The sequence below is a fragment of the Octopus bimaculoides genome, chromosome 8 (assembly GCF_001194135.2).
Source record: "Octopus bimaculoides isolate UCB-OBI-ISO-001 chromosome 8, ASM119413v2, whole genome shotgun sequence".
Lineage (NCBI taxonomy): Eukaryota > Metazoa > Mollusca > Cephalopoda > Octopoda > Octopodidae > Octopus > Octopus bimaculoides.
In genome coordinates this window covers 54,676,974-54,698,902 of record NC_068988.1, presented here as the reverse complement: position 1 = coordinate 54,698,902, position 21,929 = coordinate 54,676,974, and the positions used below count along the sequence as shown (strand labels likewise).

At 36.5% G+C, this 21,929-nt stretch overlaps 1 protein-coding gene across 18 annotated transcripts in view; it reads right to left on the bottom strand.

Moving 5' to 3' along the window:
• LOC106882633 (tensin-1) overlaps positions 1-21,929 on the bottom strand; it is an 835,201-nt gene that overhangs the window by 156,708 nt on the left and 656,564 nt on the right. For all 18 annotated transcript variants that reach the window (XM_052970116.1, XM_052970114.1, XM_052970115.1 and 15 more), the window contains one exon: positions 11,087-11,142. In XM_052970116.1, the coding sequence (XP_052826076.1) occupies positions 11,087-11,142 (56 nt within the window). The remainder of the gene's footprint in view (positions 1-11,086; positions 11,143-21,929) is intronic.

Genomic DNA, 21,929 nt, shown 5'->3' with positions numbered 1-21,929 from the left:
TGTGTGTGTGTGTGTGTGTTTGAAAGCTCAAGAGATAGAAACAGGATGCACAAAAAGATAAAAAAAAGGTAAAGAGGCCTATTAGTGCGCGTGCAGAGAAGCCAGTTGATTCATGGCTGGGCAAAGAGAGACGACTTCATCATGCCTCGTACAATTCTATAGCACAGAATATCTGTTGAAGAATTTCATAAGTTCATTCCACTCGTCAGATGTACACAGAAGCTGCTGAAGTGTATTTGATAACAGAGGCTTCTGGAAGAGGAGTGATACATTAGAATCATAGAACTAATATGCAAACATAAATATATGAAAACCACTTAAGCGATGCATGCCTTAAAAGAGATTAAGCGATTCCATCAACTCCATTCCAAAGTCAAACTGGTTCCATATAACATGTATCCATAGCCATTTTTCTTTACATAGTAAGAATTTAACCCCTTTAGCACTGAGATTATTCTTTTAAATGTAGTGTTTGTTTATTCATATTCATTTGAATTTAATCATGCATTATCTCGTAGCTTTGAGATTTCGATGATGAGACTATAGGATAGGTGTGAGAGGCCTGATCTGGTCAATTTAAATACTATGAAGGGTTGAAAGTGTGTGTGTGTGTGTGCGTGTGCGTGTGTGTGTGTGTGTGTGTGTGTGCATACATGCATGTGTATAAGAAGGAAGCATGGCTGTATGGTTAAGAAGCCTGCTTTGTAACCACATGGTTTTGTGTTCAGTTCCACTGCGCAGCACCTTGGGTAAATTTCTACTATAACTCCAGGTTAACCAATGCCTTATGAGTGAATTTGGTAGATGAAAACTATGTGGAAGCCCATCATATATGGTGATCTTTCAGAGTATTTGGCAATGTCGATAAAAATATTTTTATTTCTTTAATGATTTTCCAGCTGAATTGCTTATTGTTTACATATATTTTGCGTATGTATGTGTTTATGTGTGTGTGTTTATATCATTGCTATTATGTTAAACTGCTGTATGTCCAAATATGGCCAGCCAGTTCTTTTTGTCAAACTATTGTATTTCCAGTTGCTTCAGATGCCAAGATAACAAAAATTATCAAAGTGTCATACAACAGTTTTGCTATAGAATGGTGAAACTATTTTTTAGTTTTCTGAAAAAGCAACATTTTGGACTTACGACACTTTTGCATAATAGCAACAATATGTATATTTGTGTAAGTATATGTATGTGCTTATGTGCATGTATGTATGCTTGTGTAAGAGAGAGTGTGTGTGTGTGTGTGTGTGTGTGTGTGTGTGTGTGTGTGTGTGTGTGTGTGTGTGTGTGTGTGTGTGTGTGTGTGTGTGTGTGTGTGTGTATGTGTGAATACTACCACCATCACTACTTGACAGCTTGTGTTGGTTTGTTTATGGCCCTGTAACTTAGAAGCTATATTCATTACAAGTAGGTTGGATGTGTCTGCCAAGTGCCCTTTCAACAACATTCTTCAACCTAGTCATATTCATGAACCCTATCAAACACACCAAGTTTTTTCTTAGTTTTACACCTGCTTACCCATAACCATCAAAGTTTATGAAAATATTTATCATTTCCTATTTAAAATACTGCAAATGTAATTATCTCTCCTCTTTCCCAACCCTTCTCTTTAATGTAGAGATTGAGGCTTCATATAACCAACCCTTTTTCCTCACCCTATCCAAACCTAATAATGTTCATATAAATATCGTTATAAATCCAGTATGCAAAGGTTAATTTCTTCCTCGCTAACATACTGTCAAAGAGTCCAGGTTCCTATGTCCTTAATCATAGACATATGAAATGACAACTAGAGACCACCATCCCATGCTTTTTGTATGCAAGCCAGTAAAGCTTGGTCTAAGCACTCTAATAACAAGAATGCATCAGTAGAGAAGTTTAATCAATGATTTACCTTTACTCAATAAAATTAACTGATGTTATCAACACTGCTATATAAAACTAAATAGACTTCTTGAATCAACCACCATAACAACAATAACACAAACAACAACAAAGGGTTTCTTCTTGGAGTTGTGTAGCAATGAAATATGGGTAATGAATTTATGTGAAGGTGCATGGCTTAGTAGTTAGGTTCCAGGACTGGGCTGTGTGTTGTTTTCTTAAGCAAGGCACTTTATTTCACATTCCTCCAGTTCACTCATCTGTAGAAATGAGTTATAATGTCACTGGTGCCAAGCTGTATTGGTCTTTGCCTTTTCTCTGGATAACATTGATGGTGTGGAGAGAAGAGGCTGGTATGCATGGGCGACTGCTGGTCTTCCATAAAACAACCTTGCCCAGACTTGTGTCTCAGAGGGACTGAAGGGGTTCATGACTGAAGGGGTTCTTTGATGAATTAATGCAAAGAAATGTGCTGAATGTGGCTTTGTTGTATGTGTCTTGAAAACTTATGAGAAACGCAAGTAATTGGGGTACTGATACAGACAATGTGAAAAGAGGATCTATGATCTGAAGGAAGATTTTGATTTAGAAGCAGAATGCTAGACTTCATAAATGAGATAATATAACAATATGAAAATTTGTGGAAATATGTTACAAATCCATCAAACTTGTATCAGCATGAAAAAATCATGTTAAACTGACACCAATTAAAAAAATTGGTGGGACAGTCTTCAATCGTGGAGTGGTGACTTGTGTGTGTCAATAGCCCTCGGAACTATGTCAGTGGATAACAAGCTTCTGGTAGAGGACAGGTCAAACAGTGGAGGCCAGACTAATATGGACCACCTCTTCTCAAAGGTAAATATAGGTTTGCCAACACCTCTATTTGCAAAAAAAGTTAAAAGAAGTATCAATGATACTGCTGTTAAGGTGGCGAACTGGCACAATCGTTAGCAGGCTGGGCAAAATGCTTAGCGGTATTTCGTCTGCCGCTACGTTTTGAGTTCAAATTCCGCTGAGGTCAATTTTGCCTTTCATCCCCTTGGGGTCGATAAATTAAGTACCAGTTACGCACTGGGGTCGATGTAATTGACTTAATCCCTTTGTCTGTCCTTGTTTGTCCCCTCTATGTTTAGCCCCGTGTGGGCAATAAAGAAATAAGAAGTATTATCAATGATAATTAAAATTCAACAACATGGAGAGGAAAGCCTTACAGCTCAGAGTTGAGAACAGTGGTGTAAGGTAATTGATAGCTTATGCTCCATAGGGAACAAAGGGCTTAAGTAATTAGTAAGCATAGACAGTGAAGAAGTTTTTGTATGGGCCACATAATAGAAGCTACTGGAAAGACGTGCAGTAAAGATGAGCTCCTGGCAAGTCAAATTTGAGACTAGGTTTTAACTGCTGGTTTTTAGCCCGTTTCAGAGCATTCTTATTCATGCAATCTCATTTCTCTTCTCTTAATAAACCAAGAGAAAATCAAGAACTCAAAGGAGTAGCTCAATTTGTACCCTCTCAAGATACTTGTAAAAAAATTGTAAAAAACACCTTGAAGAAAATGGCCACAAAGGGAATGGTTATTAAACAGAAAACTAAGGGGACAGAAGGAACTAATTTAACTACGTTCATTCATCACCAAGAATCTAGTTGTACACTCAATTAACATCACTGGCACCAATAGCAACAATAACAATATTTACTTCAGTAATTATAAGCTACCAGGACATCGTCCTGTTGTTGCTTTTTTCTGGCAGATGGTTCTAGCATAATTTTTGTTGTCTTTGTTTTTGCTGTCTTTATTTCGGTTTTCTTCTTCGAAGGCAGTTTAGTTTTCATTCAAATTATTTTTCAGCAGTACACCAAACATACCCTTAAGACAAAGTTTACCCTCCATTTTCCACACCACTTCAGAAATTCAATTAGTAACACCTCCAACTACAAGTATAAGATTTCTATCAAAGAAAAGCTTCCAAATGTTTTTTTTTTGACACTCCCCAAGAACAAATTGTAGGAGATTATATAGGGGCAGGGCTGTCTTACAATTTACTACAAAACAAGCCCTTTTCAAAGAACTTTACATTACTGATTAATCCAAAGTTTAACACTAAATATATTACAGGTAGTGATTACTGTTTTAAGAAGTTAAAAAAACGAAAGAGAGAGAGAGAGAGAGAGCAAGTTAAATAGCTATGTGAAAACTTCTGGTATGAATTAAGATCCAAATTCCGAAGGGAGCACAGTATTGGGAGAAGAGAAATAGAGGAGATGAGTGGGGAGTGAAAGTTTGGTTCATTAAAAGAGGTATAAAAATAGCCGAGATTGGAATGCTGCAAGTATTTTTAACTGGTTTATTTCTGAGGATACAGAAGTACTTGGTTGGATACAGCAATGTAAAACTAATGAAACAAAACTAGTACACACACACACACTACAGTACACATATTCAACAGCATACATACACTCTCATACATACACACTACAGCATGCATGGATGCAAAACATATCATGTCATATACACATACAGTTACAAATATGAATATACTATTTCCCATTTATAAACATACACATTTACACACAACATTTTACACTAACACACACACCACCCACACTATTTACACACTCTTGCATGAACAGACACACATCACACATTAACATAAAGATAGATTCCTGGGTGAAGAGATGAGAAAAAAGAAAGGCAGAGTTTCAGAACCATATGGCTGAATGACATTCCCAGAATTCTAATATAATTAGCAGTGATGTTTAAGTTTGTAGAAGGAGGGGGTTCTGAGAGTCTGAAGGAAGGGAAAGGTAGCAGATGTCATATTAATTAAGAGTCTCTAACGAAACTAAAATTAAACCAGAAACTGAATCATTTGAAACTGTTTTGTTGATGTAGCAGGTTGAGAAAAATCTCTAAATGGAAATCCTATACTTCCTTGACACAACCAAGGAAGGATGTTACTGTTTTTGATTTGTTTCAAGAAGCACAAGGTTAAATTGTTATAATCCAGTCTATTAATCTTATCATATGACATTATTAGATTTAATTCTCATTAGCAACAACAAGCCAAGATACCATTTATATCATAGGTGAAGAGCCTTTTTAGTACATGGGGTGAGTTCTAAGTATATAAGAACCTTGGTGTGTTAGAAGGAAACAATAGGGTGCAGCTGCTTGGATGCTGATGATGGGGCACAGCTGACAGGGCATTTAGCCTTGTTTTAGTGACAATACTTTTTGGCACAAGAGGCAAAAACACTCACACATATGAATGCAAAATTACACACATACAGATAGCCATTGCAGATTTGCCTAGACCAATACAACTGGCAGGGTAGCTGTTGTTATACAGCTACCAAGAACGACAATGGTCAGTTTAAAAATTTGGTGAGGAAGGGTTTATTTTGAAGGAAAAAGTTAGAATTGATCAAAATGTTTACAACAGGATTCTGGGAGGTGAAATGCAGCAGATGCAACAAGAAGAGGCAAGAAGTAACTTCATTACTATGACCTGTGGTCAACAGGCCAGTAAACCATTTCAGTCTTCTTTTTATCCATTTCATTTGAGAGGGGGATAAATGTTACACAATCTCACCAATCCTTTCTCACAAATTTCAAACTCAAAGGCTATGTAACAAATCAATATTAACATACACTTAAGGCGGCAAGCTAGCAGAATCGTTAGCACTCAGGGCAAACTACTTAATGGTGTTTAATTTACATTCCGAGTTCAAATTCAGCCAAGGTCGGCTTTGTCTTTCATCCTTTTGGAGTCGATTAAATAAATACCAGTTGAGCACTAGGGTCAGTGTAATTGACTTACTCCCTGCCTCAAAATTGCTGGCCTCTTGCCAAAATTTGAAACCAATATTAACATACACGACCATATCTCTGAACCTGCTTTTATTTTTCTGTGCCATGCTTGCAGGTGCAAGCACTCACACAAATCAAAACTTTCAAATACTCTCATCACGACTGTGAGTGTGAGTGACTGACTGTATAAGTATGGGTGTGTGAGTATTTGGATGCAAAAGAATGTGTATTTAAGTATGTATGAGTGCACTTGAATGAGCATGTCCTTATGTGTCCTGAATAAAAAAGGTGAGTGTTTTACAGTTCCCGCATTGATGGAATGTGAGACTGGTCTACATTGCTTCTGCATGCTTCTCCAAGTGCACATCCATATACTACACTCCCACACATTTTTCTGAATCCAAGGAATAAACCTAGTCATGATTATAATGGACAGATTAAGTTATTATTGTTATTGTGTTATGGCAGGGAGCTGGCAGAATCGTTATCTTGCTGGGCCAAATGCTTAGCAGCATTTCGTCCATCCTAAAGTTGAGTCTAAATTCCGCCCAGGCCCAATTCATCTTTCATCCTTTCAGGGTCAGTAAAATAAGTACTGGTCGAGTATTGGGGGTCAATGTAATCGACTATCCTGCTCCCCCAAATTCCAGGCTTTGTGCCTATAGTAGAAAGGATCATTATTATCATTATCATTATTATTATTGTGGCCTTGTGCCAAAGTTTGAAACAATAACTGTTGTCGATATTATTGTCATTATTTTCAAAACATAAATCCCACAAGTTACTTCTAAGCTTTCAGTTGGCTAGCTCCATCTTTGAATTTTTTTTTTTTAATCTTATTTTCTTTTGTTTGACTTAGAGCTGGAAAAGTAGTACCAATGACCATTTTCAAAGCTTCTGAGACTGATAGGAGAAAAGTTGGGGAGTACAAAGACCTGGATCCAAAGATTGCAATGTTTTAGGATCTGGATCTTATGTGCTTGTAAGGAAATCTTATGTGCTTGTAAGGAAATCCTTGACATGCACCAAAGGGGCAAGTGGTGGTGTTAAACTAGGTGACAGATAAAGACTTCCATACACAAGCTGACTAGGGATACTAAACAACAGCTACTTTGGGACTGTCTCTCATTACATTGCTTATACAATCAGAAAAGACTTCTTTTCAAAAGCTGGTTTGAACAAGTGTTTTCTCTTTCATCACGCAAAAACTCCCTCTTCTCTACTTTTCCGTTTTCATCACTGCCTTCTGTAATTTTGTCCTAAAATGTATCTGCTAATGTTCAACTGAATTGGGTCTCTGAATCAATTTCCATTCCAAAGTGTAACCCGTTCATATCACTTATACTACTAATGTACTTGAGGAAAAGATGATTGTCATTGTCACATTTAAGTTAAAAGAAATCAATCTCTCATTCCTTTAATGTGCGTTTACTTTATGCACTAGACACAGGGGAAACATGAACGTCATACAATCCTCTCTCTTCTTCCTTCCTTCCCTTAATATGTATAGTAGCCAATAAAGGAAAGAGACCTCTATTTCTATTGATAAATATATTAACATTTGCCTCAAGAATTCTCTATAATGACAGGATATATTCTATTTAAGAGACAGGATAGTTTCAAGTGGTCATAGGACAGAAACAGTCTGATGAAGTCAAACACACAAAAGCTGAGTCACTGACCTTTCCCTCTCCCTATCTCATCTTCACCAACTTACACTAAAAATGAATAAAAATAGAAGTCTCTCCTTCCACTATCACTTTCATTTTATTTTCTTAGTCTAAGCAATAATATTAAACCACTCCACTTTTACCAACCTCCTTCACACACTTTCCTTCCTCTATTTAGCTCAAAAAATATTTCCCTCACATTTTTCACATGACCAAAATTTCATCACAAAGGTTGAGTTTCCTCTTCAGGTCTAGAGAACATTTCAGGCTAAAGCAACTGTTTCTATAACCTTTACAATACCAGCCCCCAAAGATTACCCCACAAAGTCTCATGTTACCAACCCACCAAAGATCATGCCTGATCCAAAATTATCAGCTTGTCTACAATCACTCAAGGCCACCCCTAATCTATATTCCAATCCATTCAATACTGTCCCTGGTTCCATGTTACCAACTTACCCGTGACCATCCAAGTTCATAATCACCATATTAAAGAATTCATATTTAAAATGATAATGTGAAACGTAGGAAGGAGTTGATTTTTTTAATTCAAAAGCATTTGTTTTATTTTCATTGTTGTACTCCAGACACCAGCATATCATTTCATTGACTGGGTACACTGTGACAATTTGGCTATATTCAACTCAGCTGCTTGTTCAGTTTATTTCATTATGTTTAAAGTTCATGATTGTGAGAGAGATAAGCAAAGACAGTTTGGTGCATGGGAGCTTCAATTCCTCAATACTTCATTTATACATAAGTTAAAAGCAGAAACTACAAGATGTAGAAGAATAAATTTGGCTTTCTTCACCATCTTCTCACACCCCTCTCTCTCTCTCTCTCTCTCTTCCCCTGACTGAGGTACTGCAAGATGCCAATTTCTGTTCCTCTACTCATATCCTAACCTCTCATCTGGCACAAAGCCACTTTCTTGAACACTATTCCTTGCCTCAGCTGCCGGTGCCACATAAAAAGCACCTAGTACACTCTGTAAAGTGGTTGGCATTAGGAAGGGCTTCCAGCTGTAGAAATCATGCTAAAGCAGGGGATGAACTTGGCAGTCTTCTGGTTTGCTGGCTCCTGCCAAATTGTCCAACCCATGCCAGCATGGAAAACAGACATTAAACGATGAAGACTACTGGCCTAGTATAGTTAATCTCTTTCTATTTTATCATGACAATAATTTAAAATCCATTGACATGCCACTAATCCTTCACAGTAGCTTCACTCAAAATAGGGACATACTTCTTTTGTTTAATTCAAAAGATTAACAAAACAGCATCCAGCTTAACTCTAACACTTCATTAAGACAGCCAAATTTTTAGAGAATTATTCAAGCAAAGCTAACAACAAATAAAAACTTGGTTTGAATAAACCTAAATATATAGTGTTTAGCACAAGTTAACTGCTTTGAATTAACACCAGTATTTGACTGGTATTTTATTTCTCAACTCCAAGTAGATGAAAAACAAATGTGTACTGGGTGTCTTTTACATGCCAATGACATGTAAAAGATAGTCAGTCGGCTCTGTAGAGTAGTTGACAATGTCCAGCAAGTTCACCATCATTCATTCACCACAGGCCAAGTTCAGCATCATCAAGTCACTTTTTTTTCAATAAAATAGTTTTTAACTATTAATGGTGAGATACTATGGATATATTTTCTTGGTAAACTTTCCTTGTGATGAACTTTCCCTGCAGTGAATTGATTGTGGTGGACTTACCAGTAATTGTAGTTGACATTAGGAAAGATATCCAGCTGTAGAAACCAAGCCAAAACAGACTGAGGTCCAGTGCAGCTTACCATCTTCAGGCAACCCATTTAACCCAAGCCATCATGGGAAAACAGACGTGAAATGATGATGATGATAAATGTAAAGAGTTGCTAACTAAATATTACAAAACATTCAGTTCAAGGCTCTACTGATTTAGCTATCCTCTGCAGAAGTTAGACATAAAGCTCATTACTCTTCAACAAATATTAACTTCACTAAACTTTTTAGCATTATTTTTGAGTGTTACCCTATCCTACAGTCGCTTCATTCAATGGTTGTTCCAGTAGAGAAAAATAACAGCAGCTACTAAGAATGACAGCTACTGACTGCCAAATCTATTCTTTCTTTTTTAGCACATCTTGGATTATTTCAACATCTCAGATTTTCCTCAGCTTCAATGCAAAAGAATACATATGTGAAATGTGTGAGAGAGACAGAGAGACAGTGAGAGAAAGAGAGAGATGTGTCTGATAATTTCAGTGGATCACATTATTTGCTAGCCTATGTGAATGTGTATAGATGTGTAAATATATGCATATGTGTGTGTGTATATAGCTATCTATCTATCTATCTATCTATCTATATATATATATATTTATAGTGTAATGTGTGTGTGCATATATATATATATATATATATATATATATATATATATATGAGTGTTTAAGCTATGTATGTGTGTGTATATATAGTCTGTGAGTATGTGCTGGTACTCAGATGTGTGTGTGTGTGCGAGAGAGAGAGAGACTGATTTTATGTTCCAATGTTGGTGTTCCTTACTCCAAAGAATGACAATACATAGAATAATCTTTGAGGTGTGTTTCTTTACAAATTCCACTCAAAACTTGCCACCCCTACCCTGCCCCCATTTTCTTTTAGTCTTCACTTTCAGAGCTACCCACCCTATTTGTTTTTCAACACTGGATGGAATTGTTGTAAATATTCATGTTAGTTTATAAATAGTTCTTAACAAAACATCACTCCCTCCCTCTATTCCTTTTCTTTCTTTCTCTCTCACCCTTTCCACCTCCCCCACAAGAATGTTGACCAAAGATGCCTTCACCCAGCACATCCTGTTACTCATTTTTCCTTGGTAAAAAACAAATTTTTTAAATATTGGAGCCATCATGGATTACTATGGTAGGAACAACAACAGCAATTAGAATAGTCGCCACCATCAAATTTATCTTCACCACCACCACTATCACAATACTTCTTATCTTTACAGCTACTTTCTAAAACCTCTTGTCTCCACAATCACCACCCAGCACTCCATCACCACCGACACCACCACCATCAGTATCATAAAGAACAGTTGGTGTTCATCATTGAAATATCCACACCTAATACTCCAAAAAAAAAAAGGGGGGGGGGAACAACAAGACAGCCACTGCCCCCATCCCCTGCTACTGTAGCTGCCACCGCCAACACCACCCATATAAACACTGAGTAAAGCAGTTCGCTAAGTGTTTATATTTCTGTAGCTATTTCTGGGATAGATGCTAGTTATTTTAGTTTCCTTTGCACATGATTCCCTTCCTGGTTGTAATTGTAAACAGGCAAGTAGGCCCCTGCAGACCATTTTTGGTGAAGCTTCCTCAGAAATGCTCACTCCAATGGTCATTACAAAGTAAGATATTTTCAACAAGAAATTTAGCAAAATAAAGTTCCATATGAAAAGCAGATGGCAGAGCATCTACCAACAGCACCTATAAGGAATAGTGCAAATATTCAGACAGATGCACAACTAGCAATAAGTGTGATTCATTCTACACACACACACAAGTGCAGGTGTGGCTGTATGATTTAGAAGCCCGCTTCCCAAATGTATGGTTCCAGGTTCAGTCCCACTGTATAGAACCTTGGTTGTATGGCATTCTATAGTATAATACAACACTAGTAAAGTCTAATATGGTAAAACATTAAATACTTACTTTGTTATTATATTCCGTAGATCCGACATGTTTTCTTCAGAGGTGGGTGAAGCCAACTGTAAAATATAAATAAATAAATAATTAATATGATGGTGATGATGAAATCTTCTTTAAGTATTTGCAGATTCAGTGAATCAACACAAAAGCATCATGAGGGTTGCAAATGTCTAACAGGGAATATCTTTGCTTCAGCAGCATATTAAGTATTTATAACCCTTTTAGCATTCAGATTACCCTGACAAATCTAATGTTTATTTATTCACATTGCTCTGAATTAATCATGCATTACCCTGTAGCTTTACAATTTTGATGATGTGATTGTTTATTTTTAGAATCTCATTATAGGGTAGGTGCGAGAGGCCAGATCTGTCCAATTTGAACATAAAATTAGGAAGAATACTAGAACCAAAAACAGCTAAAATTTTAAGCATAAATAAACAATCAATGTTCTGATACGTACAAATATACCTTATTGATTCATTTTTCATTTACTAATCTGACAAGCTATTGCTGAGATTTATTAAGACCAAAATATATAGAGAGTTAACACTCATGTTTGATAAAGTCAGATTAAAATTATATTTAACACTGACTTAATTTCTTCTCACTCATTTGCTTGGTCATTCTTTTATGTACATTTTTCTATGGATTGGATGAAGGCTTATTATTCACGAATTATTTTATAACTGGAAGCTTTTCCTGTTGCTAACCCTTAACCGTTTTTAAGGGATCTTTTTTATATTCCACTTATCTTTGAAAGAACTGTGCTGCAGGATGTGTAGTTAATAAGGAGTTTCAACATAATGTCACCATTCTGCCCAAACAGTTTAATATGAAGACAGAATGTAAATATTCACACAAACACACAACATACTTCCATACAGTTTCCATCTACCAATTCCACTCACAGGGCATTGGTCAGGCCTGAAATTACAGTAAAACAGGGGTTCTCAGCTGGGGTCCATATAAGATTTTGTTTTTAAAGTGTATGTACAATAAATTGCTTAAATTTCTACGATACACAAAATATTAAATTTCTTCTTTTTATACAATTCCTAATAATATTTAATTATAAAAATACGGGATTTTTTTTTATTTATATATATTGAATGGCTATGAAGGTCTAGTGGAGTAAAATTGGAATTAAAGGGACCCACAGACAAAAAATGGTTGAGAACCACTGCAGTAGAAGATACTCACATTCAGATTACTATCATCATCATTCTCGTTATTTAACATCCACTTTCCACACTGGCATGGGTTGGACAGTTTGACCAAGAACTGGCAAGCTGGGAGGCTGCACCAGGCTCCAATCTGATTTGGCAAGGTTTCTACAGCTGGATGCCCTTCTTAATGCCAACCACTCCGAGAGTGTAGTGGGTGCTTTTTACATGCCACCAACACAGGAGCCAGTCAGGTGGCACTGGTATCAGCTACACCTGAATGTAACTTTTTACGTGCCGCTGGCACAGGTGCCAGAGAGGCAGCAATGGCGACAATATCTTGAATTAATCTTGCCAGTCTAAAAGCTTAAGGATTATAGGGCCACACACAGGGAGATAGAACTTGAAACCACATGATTATAAAGTGAATTTTTTATTCACACATTCATGCAATCATTACTACACATAGCTAAGTTTTGTTATTATTTTTTTTCTACACTCGCTACATTTAGTCTAAGGGCCTTAAAGTGACTGGGTAATTTCCCTCGCTCATGCATAAAACATATACAACAAATCCCAAAGTTATTTACATCCACCCCCACCACCGTGCTATATCCCCCTCTCTGCCACATGCAATCACTGTCGTTAAAGTCATCACCAATCACTACATTCTGTGAAAATTAGGTGACTGTGCCAGTGGTTGAAAGCAAAAAACAAAAACTTTCTATTTTTGTTCTTTTGAATACAAAAAGACAATAGATAGGTTCAAAAGAGGAGTAGGTTTCTAGTGTAAAATACATGGATTCCTCTACTATAGAGGCCAACAGTGAAGCTAAAGTTGGATGGGGTCACATGACCAGAACAACCCTGACTCCCCCACCCTAACCCCTACACATATCACTTATTGTTCATTAACAATATTGTTCCAGTAAACTGGGGGAACAGAATGAAAGGTTCATGATGAGAAAGGTCAGTGGTTTATTATTTTGAAGGGGTAAATCAAAGGTCTTGTTGTTATGAGGATACAATAGAATATCAGTATGCTAAGTGCTTAGGTAATTGATAAAGTCAGGGTAGGGAACAGATGAAGGAGCAGGGAAGTTTCACAAAAAGCAATAGTAAATTGTTAGTAATGACTTTCTGACACTTAGTTAATTCTTGATCCTTATAAAGGTCAGAGGAAACATAAGGGGGTGGTTGGAGTGGGGGATGGAATTATCATTCTGAAATAGGGAATTGATAATCATAATGTCATTGAGAAAAAGGATGATGCTTGCCTTAAAGAAAGAACTGAAATAGATGAATAAGTTTGGAAATAATGATTCTTTTTACATTGGCACAACGTCACAAATTTGAAGAGGATAAGTATTTTTATTCAAATTCACTTCAGTAAATGACTGATATCATTTTAATGAACTTTGAAAAGAGAAGGTACAGTAAACTCCGACATGATTTGACTTAATAAAATACTTGAGTAAACATAAGCTTGGTAGCTTAGTGTCCCAGCTGTCCCATGGAATTTTGTAGAACCGGACATGAAAAAAACAAGTCTAATATAACCACTCTAAAATAATTCAATGTTAGTACCAGCAGAGTGTTTGACTAATTAAAATGATTACCATGATGTACTACCATGACGTACAGTGTCGTTCTTACATGCAATATTTCCATGAGTAGCATGGACAGATTTCCTGTGTAGCACCATGGTAAAGTACCATCTTTTCCAAACAAATACTACATAAGTAGTATATGTTTTCTCCAGGGAAACATTTTTCATAAGTGCATTGGAAGTGTCTACTTCAAAGGATCATACTTTATAAGTACACAGAAGTGTCATGTCTCATTTAATACAAGACACTTTTATAGATATGATTTGTCATCTTTCATGTAAAGAGAAGAATACTTTATTTTTTGTTACCATCTACATTTCCAGGTTTGCATGACTCGGATGAAATTTGAGGCAGATTTTTCTATGGTCAGATACCCTTCTTGCTAACCCTTGTTTCGAAGTATATTAATATTTCCCTATGACGTTTTCGCAGAAGATTGGAAACAAAGGACACCACGTGCATGACAGTGATACTTTTTTTTTTTTATCAGTTTCTGCTCCAAGCAGTGGCCATGCTGGAGCACCGCCATTTTGCTGCACTGTTATTATTGAGAGCTTCCTCTGATATGTGGCATTTGGTGAATAAGGGAGTTTGATGTCGCTCTCCTGTCATGAGGTGGATTCATCTGGGACTTTTGGCAGGAAGAGATCCAATTTTGTTTTGAAAACATCAACATCCACTTGGTGTAGGTCCCTCAGGTTCTTTGGCACCTGCATTGATGTTTAACAGATGGTATTAGCATTCTCTGTTCATTGACCATATAATACCAAAGTAGTATAACATTGATTGTCATCCAGATAATACCATAATGGTATAAAGGAACTTATGGCCCACATAATACTAAAGATGTTCTTTGGGCAGTTGATATCACAGATATACAAAAATGAAGTTTGCCCAATAATGAACAAATTGATTCCTATGATGCAGTTGCTACTGACACTGTTAAATTATTGAGGTAATTAATGACAAATAGAAGAACAAATATGGCATTAACTAAGAATTTATTGATGATACTAACTACTGATAGTACCAATGAATTTCAAATGATTAACTATTATTCAATAACTGTCATAACTAATCACCAGAAGTGACTAACTATTCACTACTAATCCATTGAGAGATTAAACTAAGGTCAATGACCACTAATCTACTGAAATTATATTGCCCATTAATCAATGAGGTTAATACAACAGTCAGAGCTGATCATAGATTTAACACACCACCACATAACTGTATCTATCGTTTCAGTCACTGGACTGTGGCCATGCTGGAGCACCACCTTGAAGGACTCAATTTTATTTAAGCCTAATGCTCATTTTATTTGTATCTTTTGCTGAACAAGTTACAGGAACATAAACAAACCAACATTTGTTGTCAAGCAGGGTGGGGAACACACACGATGGGTTTCCACACAGTTTCTGATTATCAAATTCAATCACAAGGCATTAGTTGGCCAAGGGCTATCGTAGAAGAAATTTGCCCAAGGTGCCATGCAGTGAGGCTGAACCCCTAACCATGTGGTTGTTAAGTGAGCTCCCTAACCACACAACCATAACTTCATTCTCTCATACCTTAATACTTTGAAAACAAACATACATAACATAGTGTGTGTGTGTGTGTGTGTGTGTGTGTGTGTGTGTGTGTGTGTGTGTGTGTGTGTGTGTGTGTGTGTGTGTGTGTGTGTGTGTGTGTGTGTGTGTGTGAGCATGTAACAAAGTCCGTAAAGAATGAATAGGAGGAAACTTTATATCAACAAACAACAAAGAGATTTCTTAATTAATCCAACTGAATGAACAAACTAAGGAGCATACAGTGTGTGTGTGTGTGTGTGTGTATAGGCATGTGCATGCATGTGTGTGTATGAGAAAGAAAAAGAGAGGGAGAGTGTGTGTGTGTTGTGGTCAATGCTATACTACTTAATTATAGGTCCATTCAGATCAGAGAGTGTAGTAGACTGAATTAGTCATTCTTATTAGACAAGAATTAACAGTAACACATCTACTGCCACCACTACGACAGCTAGCTCATTAACATTGTCACCACTACAACTGCTAATCTATACAGTACAAATCTACATCATCATTATTATCACCATCAAAACCATCACAGTAGCGAACAATGAATTTACCAATTAAAAAATGAAAGCATTGCGAATAACACCTCAAAAATTAGTCTTACTCCAACTCTTAAGTGATAACTAACCACAAAAATGCAACAATGTTGGTATAGAATTACCTGAGAAATGATTTATAGTTTTGAGTGACATATTTCGTTCAACACTTGTGAGATAAGAAAATTATTTGTTTTACAATGCACATGCAACTCCAATGGTGCATATGCATTGTCAGGAGTTTAAGCATACAATAAATATTTACCAAGTATTTCTTCGATAGTAAGAGGAGTGTTACTGTCCCTCTATCATACTCTAATCTCTTAGTTCCACTCCCTCTCTCAGCTGAGAGGGCCTTGTCTTGTAAGCTTGCAGGTGCTGATGCCACTTACAAAACACCCATGCTGCTTCCATGTACATAACACCTGTACTAGAGCAATATAAAAAGCACCCATGGTGAGCTAGAGGCTGCACCAGGCTCAATCTGATCAGGCAAAGTTTCTACAGCAGGATGCCCTTCCTATAGAAACTTTGCCAGATCAGATTGAACCTGGTATAGCATCTGGCTCATCAGTTCTCAGTCAAACCCATGCCAGCATGGAAAGTGGACATAAAACGATGATGATGATACACACACACACACACATATATATATATATATATATATATATCAGGGATGTGCCCACCTAGGTAGGCAGTGCCTACCTTGAATAAAATAGATCGATAGTAACATTTTCCATATATGGCAAAATATGGACCTAATTCAATAAAATTATGAAGGTTACTCTAATTACTATGCATAAAATGCAATATATATATATATATATATATATATATATATTTGTAGATTAGGTAAGCATAATTCGCACAAATGAGACTACTCAATACAATGTGACAGAGAATATATGGTGTTTTTGCTGTATTTCAAGTCATAATCCTCAGTTTTTTGACATGAGATTAGACTTATAACTGTATGAAACATTAAACACTCACACTCACACTTCTGCCAAAATTAAATGACTATCAAAGTCTAAACTAATAATATTGAAGGTTAACTTTTGAATAACAGTGTGAAGCTTTTCTGTCTCTATCTATCTATTTCTCTTCATCTCTTGAGAATCAACAACAGTCTTCCAGCTGACACCTGTCCAGAGCACTTGATTCATGTTGAAGTTATCTGAAACCACAGCTGAGATTTACATAAGGAGGTCGTGGAGCCAAAATATTCCTCTGACATCAACCCTTAAATCTTTTGAATCTGTGACATATTACAGACGTTAGCATTTGGTAGGGGAAGGAGAGATATTTAACGAAAATTATGTTTTTTCAATTGTTTTCCTCTTCCTCCTCCTCATCATCATCATCACCAATGATGTTATAACTGGAATAGAGGACATTTTCATGGGTTTCTGCTTCTTGCTACAACCACCCCACCAAGTGACTTCTAAAATGGTAACTGTATCCCAGTTGGGTTAACCGAGAAGAAAGCTACTACATGGCTGCTCAACTGGTTAGTAATAACAACCAAATTTTCCTCAAATCACATTCTTCCATCTTTAAGAAAAAACACACTGAGTAATGCAGTCCTAAGACCAATTAGGTCTGGATAAAAGAACAAGATTGCTATGGCTGCAATGCTTGATTACCTGGGACTAAATGACAACAACAACTAGAATATTGATATAAAAAAAGAAGCTCACTTCAACAGCAAATTTGCCAGCAACAGTGAGAGTAAATGGAAAAAAACTTGTATTGTGGGGAGGAATAATTAACTAGTTTGGTTTCTAACATAGGCACAAAGCTACATTTTCAGAAAGAGTGTAAGTCAATTACAGCAGCCCTACCACCCAGCTGGTACCTCACTGACCATGGAAGAAAGATGTTGAAGAGATTCATAAGAAATTGACCACGTGACAAAGCCCACATACACTCTGAAATGATAAGAGCATAAGTTGAAACTTTGGCAGATTTCAAATTTGGAACAACAAAATCTTGCAAGAGAGTTAGTCAAATGCTCTAGCGATTCTGCTAGTCCACAATCCTTTGGGAGTAGAATTAATGATATTGATGGTGGTGTTGTGAAGTTTTACAAGAAAGAAATCAGTAAATTGTTGTTTGTCCATTTTCAAAGAACATGAGTCAATTATGTCGAATGAAAACAGCTAACACTGGGAATTAAACCTTAGCTGCTGATTTTAACAATTTATAGATGATGAAAAGCTAAGTCAAACCATGATTTGGACTCAGGCATAGGGATATATCTATATATTGCAAAGATGCAAGCATGGCTGTGTGGTAAGTAACTTGCTTCCTAGCCACATGGTTTCGCGTTCTGTCCCACTGCATGGCACCTTGGGCAAGTGTCTTCTGCCTCGGGCCAACTGAAGCCTTGTGATTGAATTTGGCAGGTGAAAGTTATCGTTGTATGTGTACATGTGCCTCCTAACAGAGAGGGGTATGAGGCAGTTTGGCATAACCGTTTTGGTGCCACCTATTTGGTGTTGCTGATTCAACGCTTATTTGACATCAAACATTTAAAATATTTTTCTCCTTTTTTCCTTCCACATCTTTCTCCATTTTATGTGTGAGCATATTTCTTTATGAGGAGAGTGAGAGTGTTTATGTCAATCATGTTCGATTAATAGATTATAATGTCTCTCACTCTTTCTAATTGTATGTGTATATTTCTGAAAATATATGTATACTTACTGCCAACACCAAAAAAGAACTGCTGCCAAAACAGATTGAATGCCCAGTCAGCCATGCCAAATCATCAGAATTCAAACAACTGAGCCTAATCACCTCGTTCCATATTGGAAAATATTTTGCTTAGCACTCTACTTATTCTGAGACAAAACAGTAACAGTAATAATGGTCTCAAAATTTGGCATGGGGTCAGCAATTTCAGGGGATAAGTTGATTACATTGACCCCAGAAGATCAACTGGTGCTTATTTTATCAACTATGAAAAGATGAAAGGTAAACCGCTCCCCCAGCAGAATTTGAACTTTGGAACATACAGACAGATGGAATGCAGCTAAGAATTTTGCCTGATGTGCTAAAGTTTCTGCCAGCTCATCACCTTTCAGTAATAGCAATAATTACAATGAGCTCTTATTTTGGTACAGGAATACAAGTTTGTGAAGAAAAGATGTAGGCCACTGAATCAAGTTCCGGTACACTTGTGATATTTAATTTATTCATCCCAGAGGCAAGAAAAATAAAAATCAACCTCATTGGAATTTGAACTCAGAAACAACTAAATAGCAAAAAAAGCATTTTCCAACACTTTACTGGTTCTTCCACTCAGAAATAATACTGTGAAACTTAAACTTGCAGACAGACCTTCAGATATCATATCATACTCAACATAATTTACATGATACAATGAAAATATGTTAAATGGCATAGCAATGCCAAATGGCTACAATGCTGTGCAGAAGCAAGCCAAAAAGATAAGGAATTATACAGACTAAGCTGATGAATTAAAAGACAGTGTGAGAGTTAAGGAATGTATCTGTGGCAACCATTTGTAATTCACACTATTAGAAAGACAAACAACCACCTCTGTTAAAGACATTGACAACTGACTTATAAAGATAGCCATAAGCATGTTCTAGAATGTAGTAATTCAAAGAACGATAATATATGCTGCTGGAGAATCCTCACGCAGTATTTAATCTTTAACTGGTTTCAGTTACTGGAATGTGACAATGCTAGGATATTACCTTTAAGGTTAAGTCACTTATATCAACCCTAGTATTTAATAGGTACTTGTTTTATTGACCCAAGAACAGAGGAGAAAAAGTTCAGGAAACAACTGCCTCTGCTAGATGACTGGAAGATGATGCTTGTCTACAATGTGATAATGAAATGTTGGATTCCAAAGCAGGGGATTGGTGAAGGTTGAAAAGAATGTTGACAGGTAAAGGTACTTTCCACAAGGCATTTTGTTCAGTGGCCAATTAATTCAGACATCCCCTACCACCATAAAGCTCAAATGTATTTCCAAAATGAATCTGGTTCTTTTTGATAAAAGGAAAGAAACTTTTGATGAGTTTATTAAACCATGAATAATAATAATAAAATTTGTATTTTCTATCCAAGAGGTTTTTAAACCCAATATTTATACCCTATTGTTTACAGCTTTGTCTGCCTCAAGACTCCCCATCTCAAAGAAGAATTATTTCTCTTATTTATAAAGGCTTGTGATATCATAAATACTAAAAATACAGAAATTCCAGAATTTTTTCAAGGAAACTTTCCAGAAATTCAGACCTGTTATCATACACAAGCTCACAACTACTTTTAACGAGAATTCCAAGCACCTGAGAAAATTTTTGCACCTTAATATAATTCTTAAAAAAATGAAATCCTCAGCTGATTTTAGATTGACTGCTACAAGTAGCTTTTAAATGAAATATCTGATATTCTATCGCTGGTCCTTTGTCCTCTCCACACCACCAACTCTTTCTGTACACAGTAGTCTCTCTGACCTAAAACAGGACATAACAACTTTGGAAAAAATCATGATTTTTACGACAAATTAAAGCTTGAGAACCACGGATTTTGGTGACCTAATAGCAGTGTTTTGAAAGCAGAGCCATAACAGCAAGAACAGGGTAGAAGAGTGAAGGAGTTATTAAATCTGCTGGCAACATTTTCACTTTTAGAGTGAAAGGCAGACTGTATGATGATGCTTATATGTGAAGCAGAGAAGCACTATGTTGCATAGTATAGAGATATTCGTTGTGGATGCAAAGAATTTGCAAAGTTTGAAAGGAAATAGTATGAGCATGCTCCTTTGGGTGTGTAATGTTAGTCTGCATGAATGATGGAGCAGAAATGAGGTGAGAGAAAAATTGGATATAAGAGGAATTGTATGTAGAATGCAAGGGAGAAAAGTATGTTTTTACAGGCTTGTGATGCATATAGAGGATGTCAGGTGTAAAAAAAAAAAAGAAAAAAAACTGCTGAGTGTTCCTAACAGATGGAACTTGTGGAATAGGAAACCTTAACCTGACAAAGGAAACGACGGCTGATAAATGATGGCAGGAAATGCTGTGCAAGAAAAGACCTGCTCAACCCATATAAGCAAAAGAAAAATGGATAAGAAACGATAATGGTAGTGGTGGTGGTGGTAACGGAAACTGAGATGTTATAACATGTAGATTTGGGCTTTTCTCAACCATTATATTCATATTAAGTCTTCATCTACTGCTCTCCCACTCTCTTCATTAATCTCTCATCTACAAGTCACTCTATCTCCTTTTAATGTGCTCCCTCACTATCCCTCATTCTGTCTCTCTCAATGTCATCAGTTACATGTTAGTTAACTCCAATAAACATATATACACAGACTGACATAATTAGTCTTAAGGAGTGGTGAAGAAAAACTTGGTTGGTATGTGTCTGTAGCTATGGGAGGGTGGCGATTGCATGCATATACTATTTGTGCAGATTTATACTCATATATTTGATGTAGATGTTGGTGTCTGTGTGGATCTGTGTTTAATGGTTGCTGTTTAGCTCCAGTCGACTCCTGAGCACGAGTTATTTTTAAAGGCTTTCCACTTACGACCATCATATCTTTTTGTACGTCTAAGACTATGTTATCCAATGTGACCCTTCTGAAGATGGTAGGAAGTAATTTGAAGGAGAACTGGCTGCTATTTATAACAAATAGAGTGACCTCAACTAGGTTCAATATATATTAATATGTATGTGTGTGCATGCTTCTCTGCACAAGCTGTGTACATATGTAAATGTATGCTTTTTCGTACAAGCTTTGTGCATGTGCGCGTAGGGGGTTGCAAGAATAATTACATATATGTCCTCAGCTCTTTACTTGAAAAAATTAACAAGACTCTTACATATAGGTGGGTGGGGATTTGTGGATCAATTAAACAAAAACTTGTGTATGTATGCATGTAATATATATATATATATATATATATATA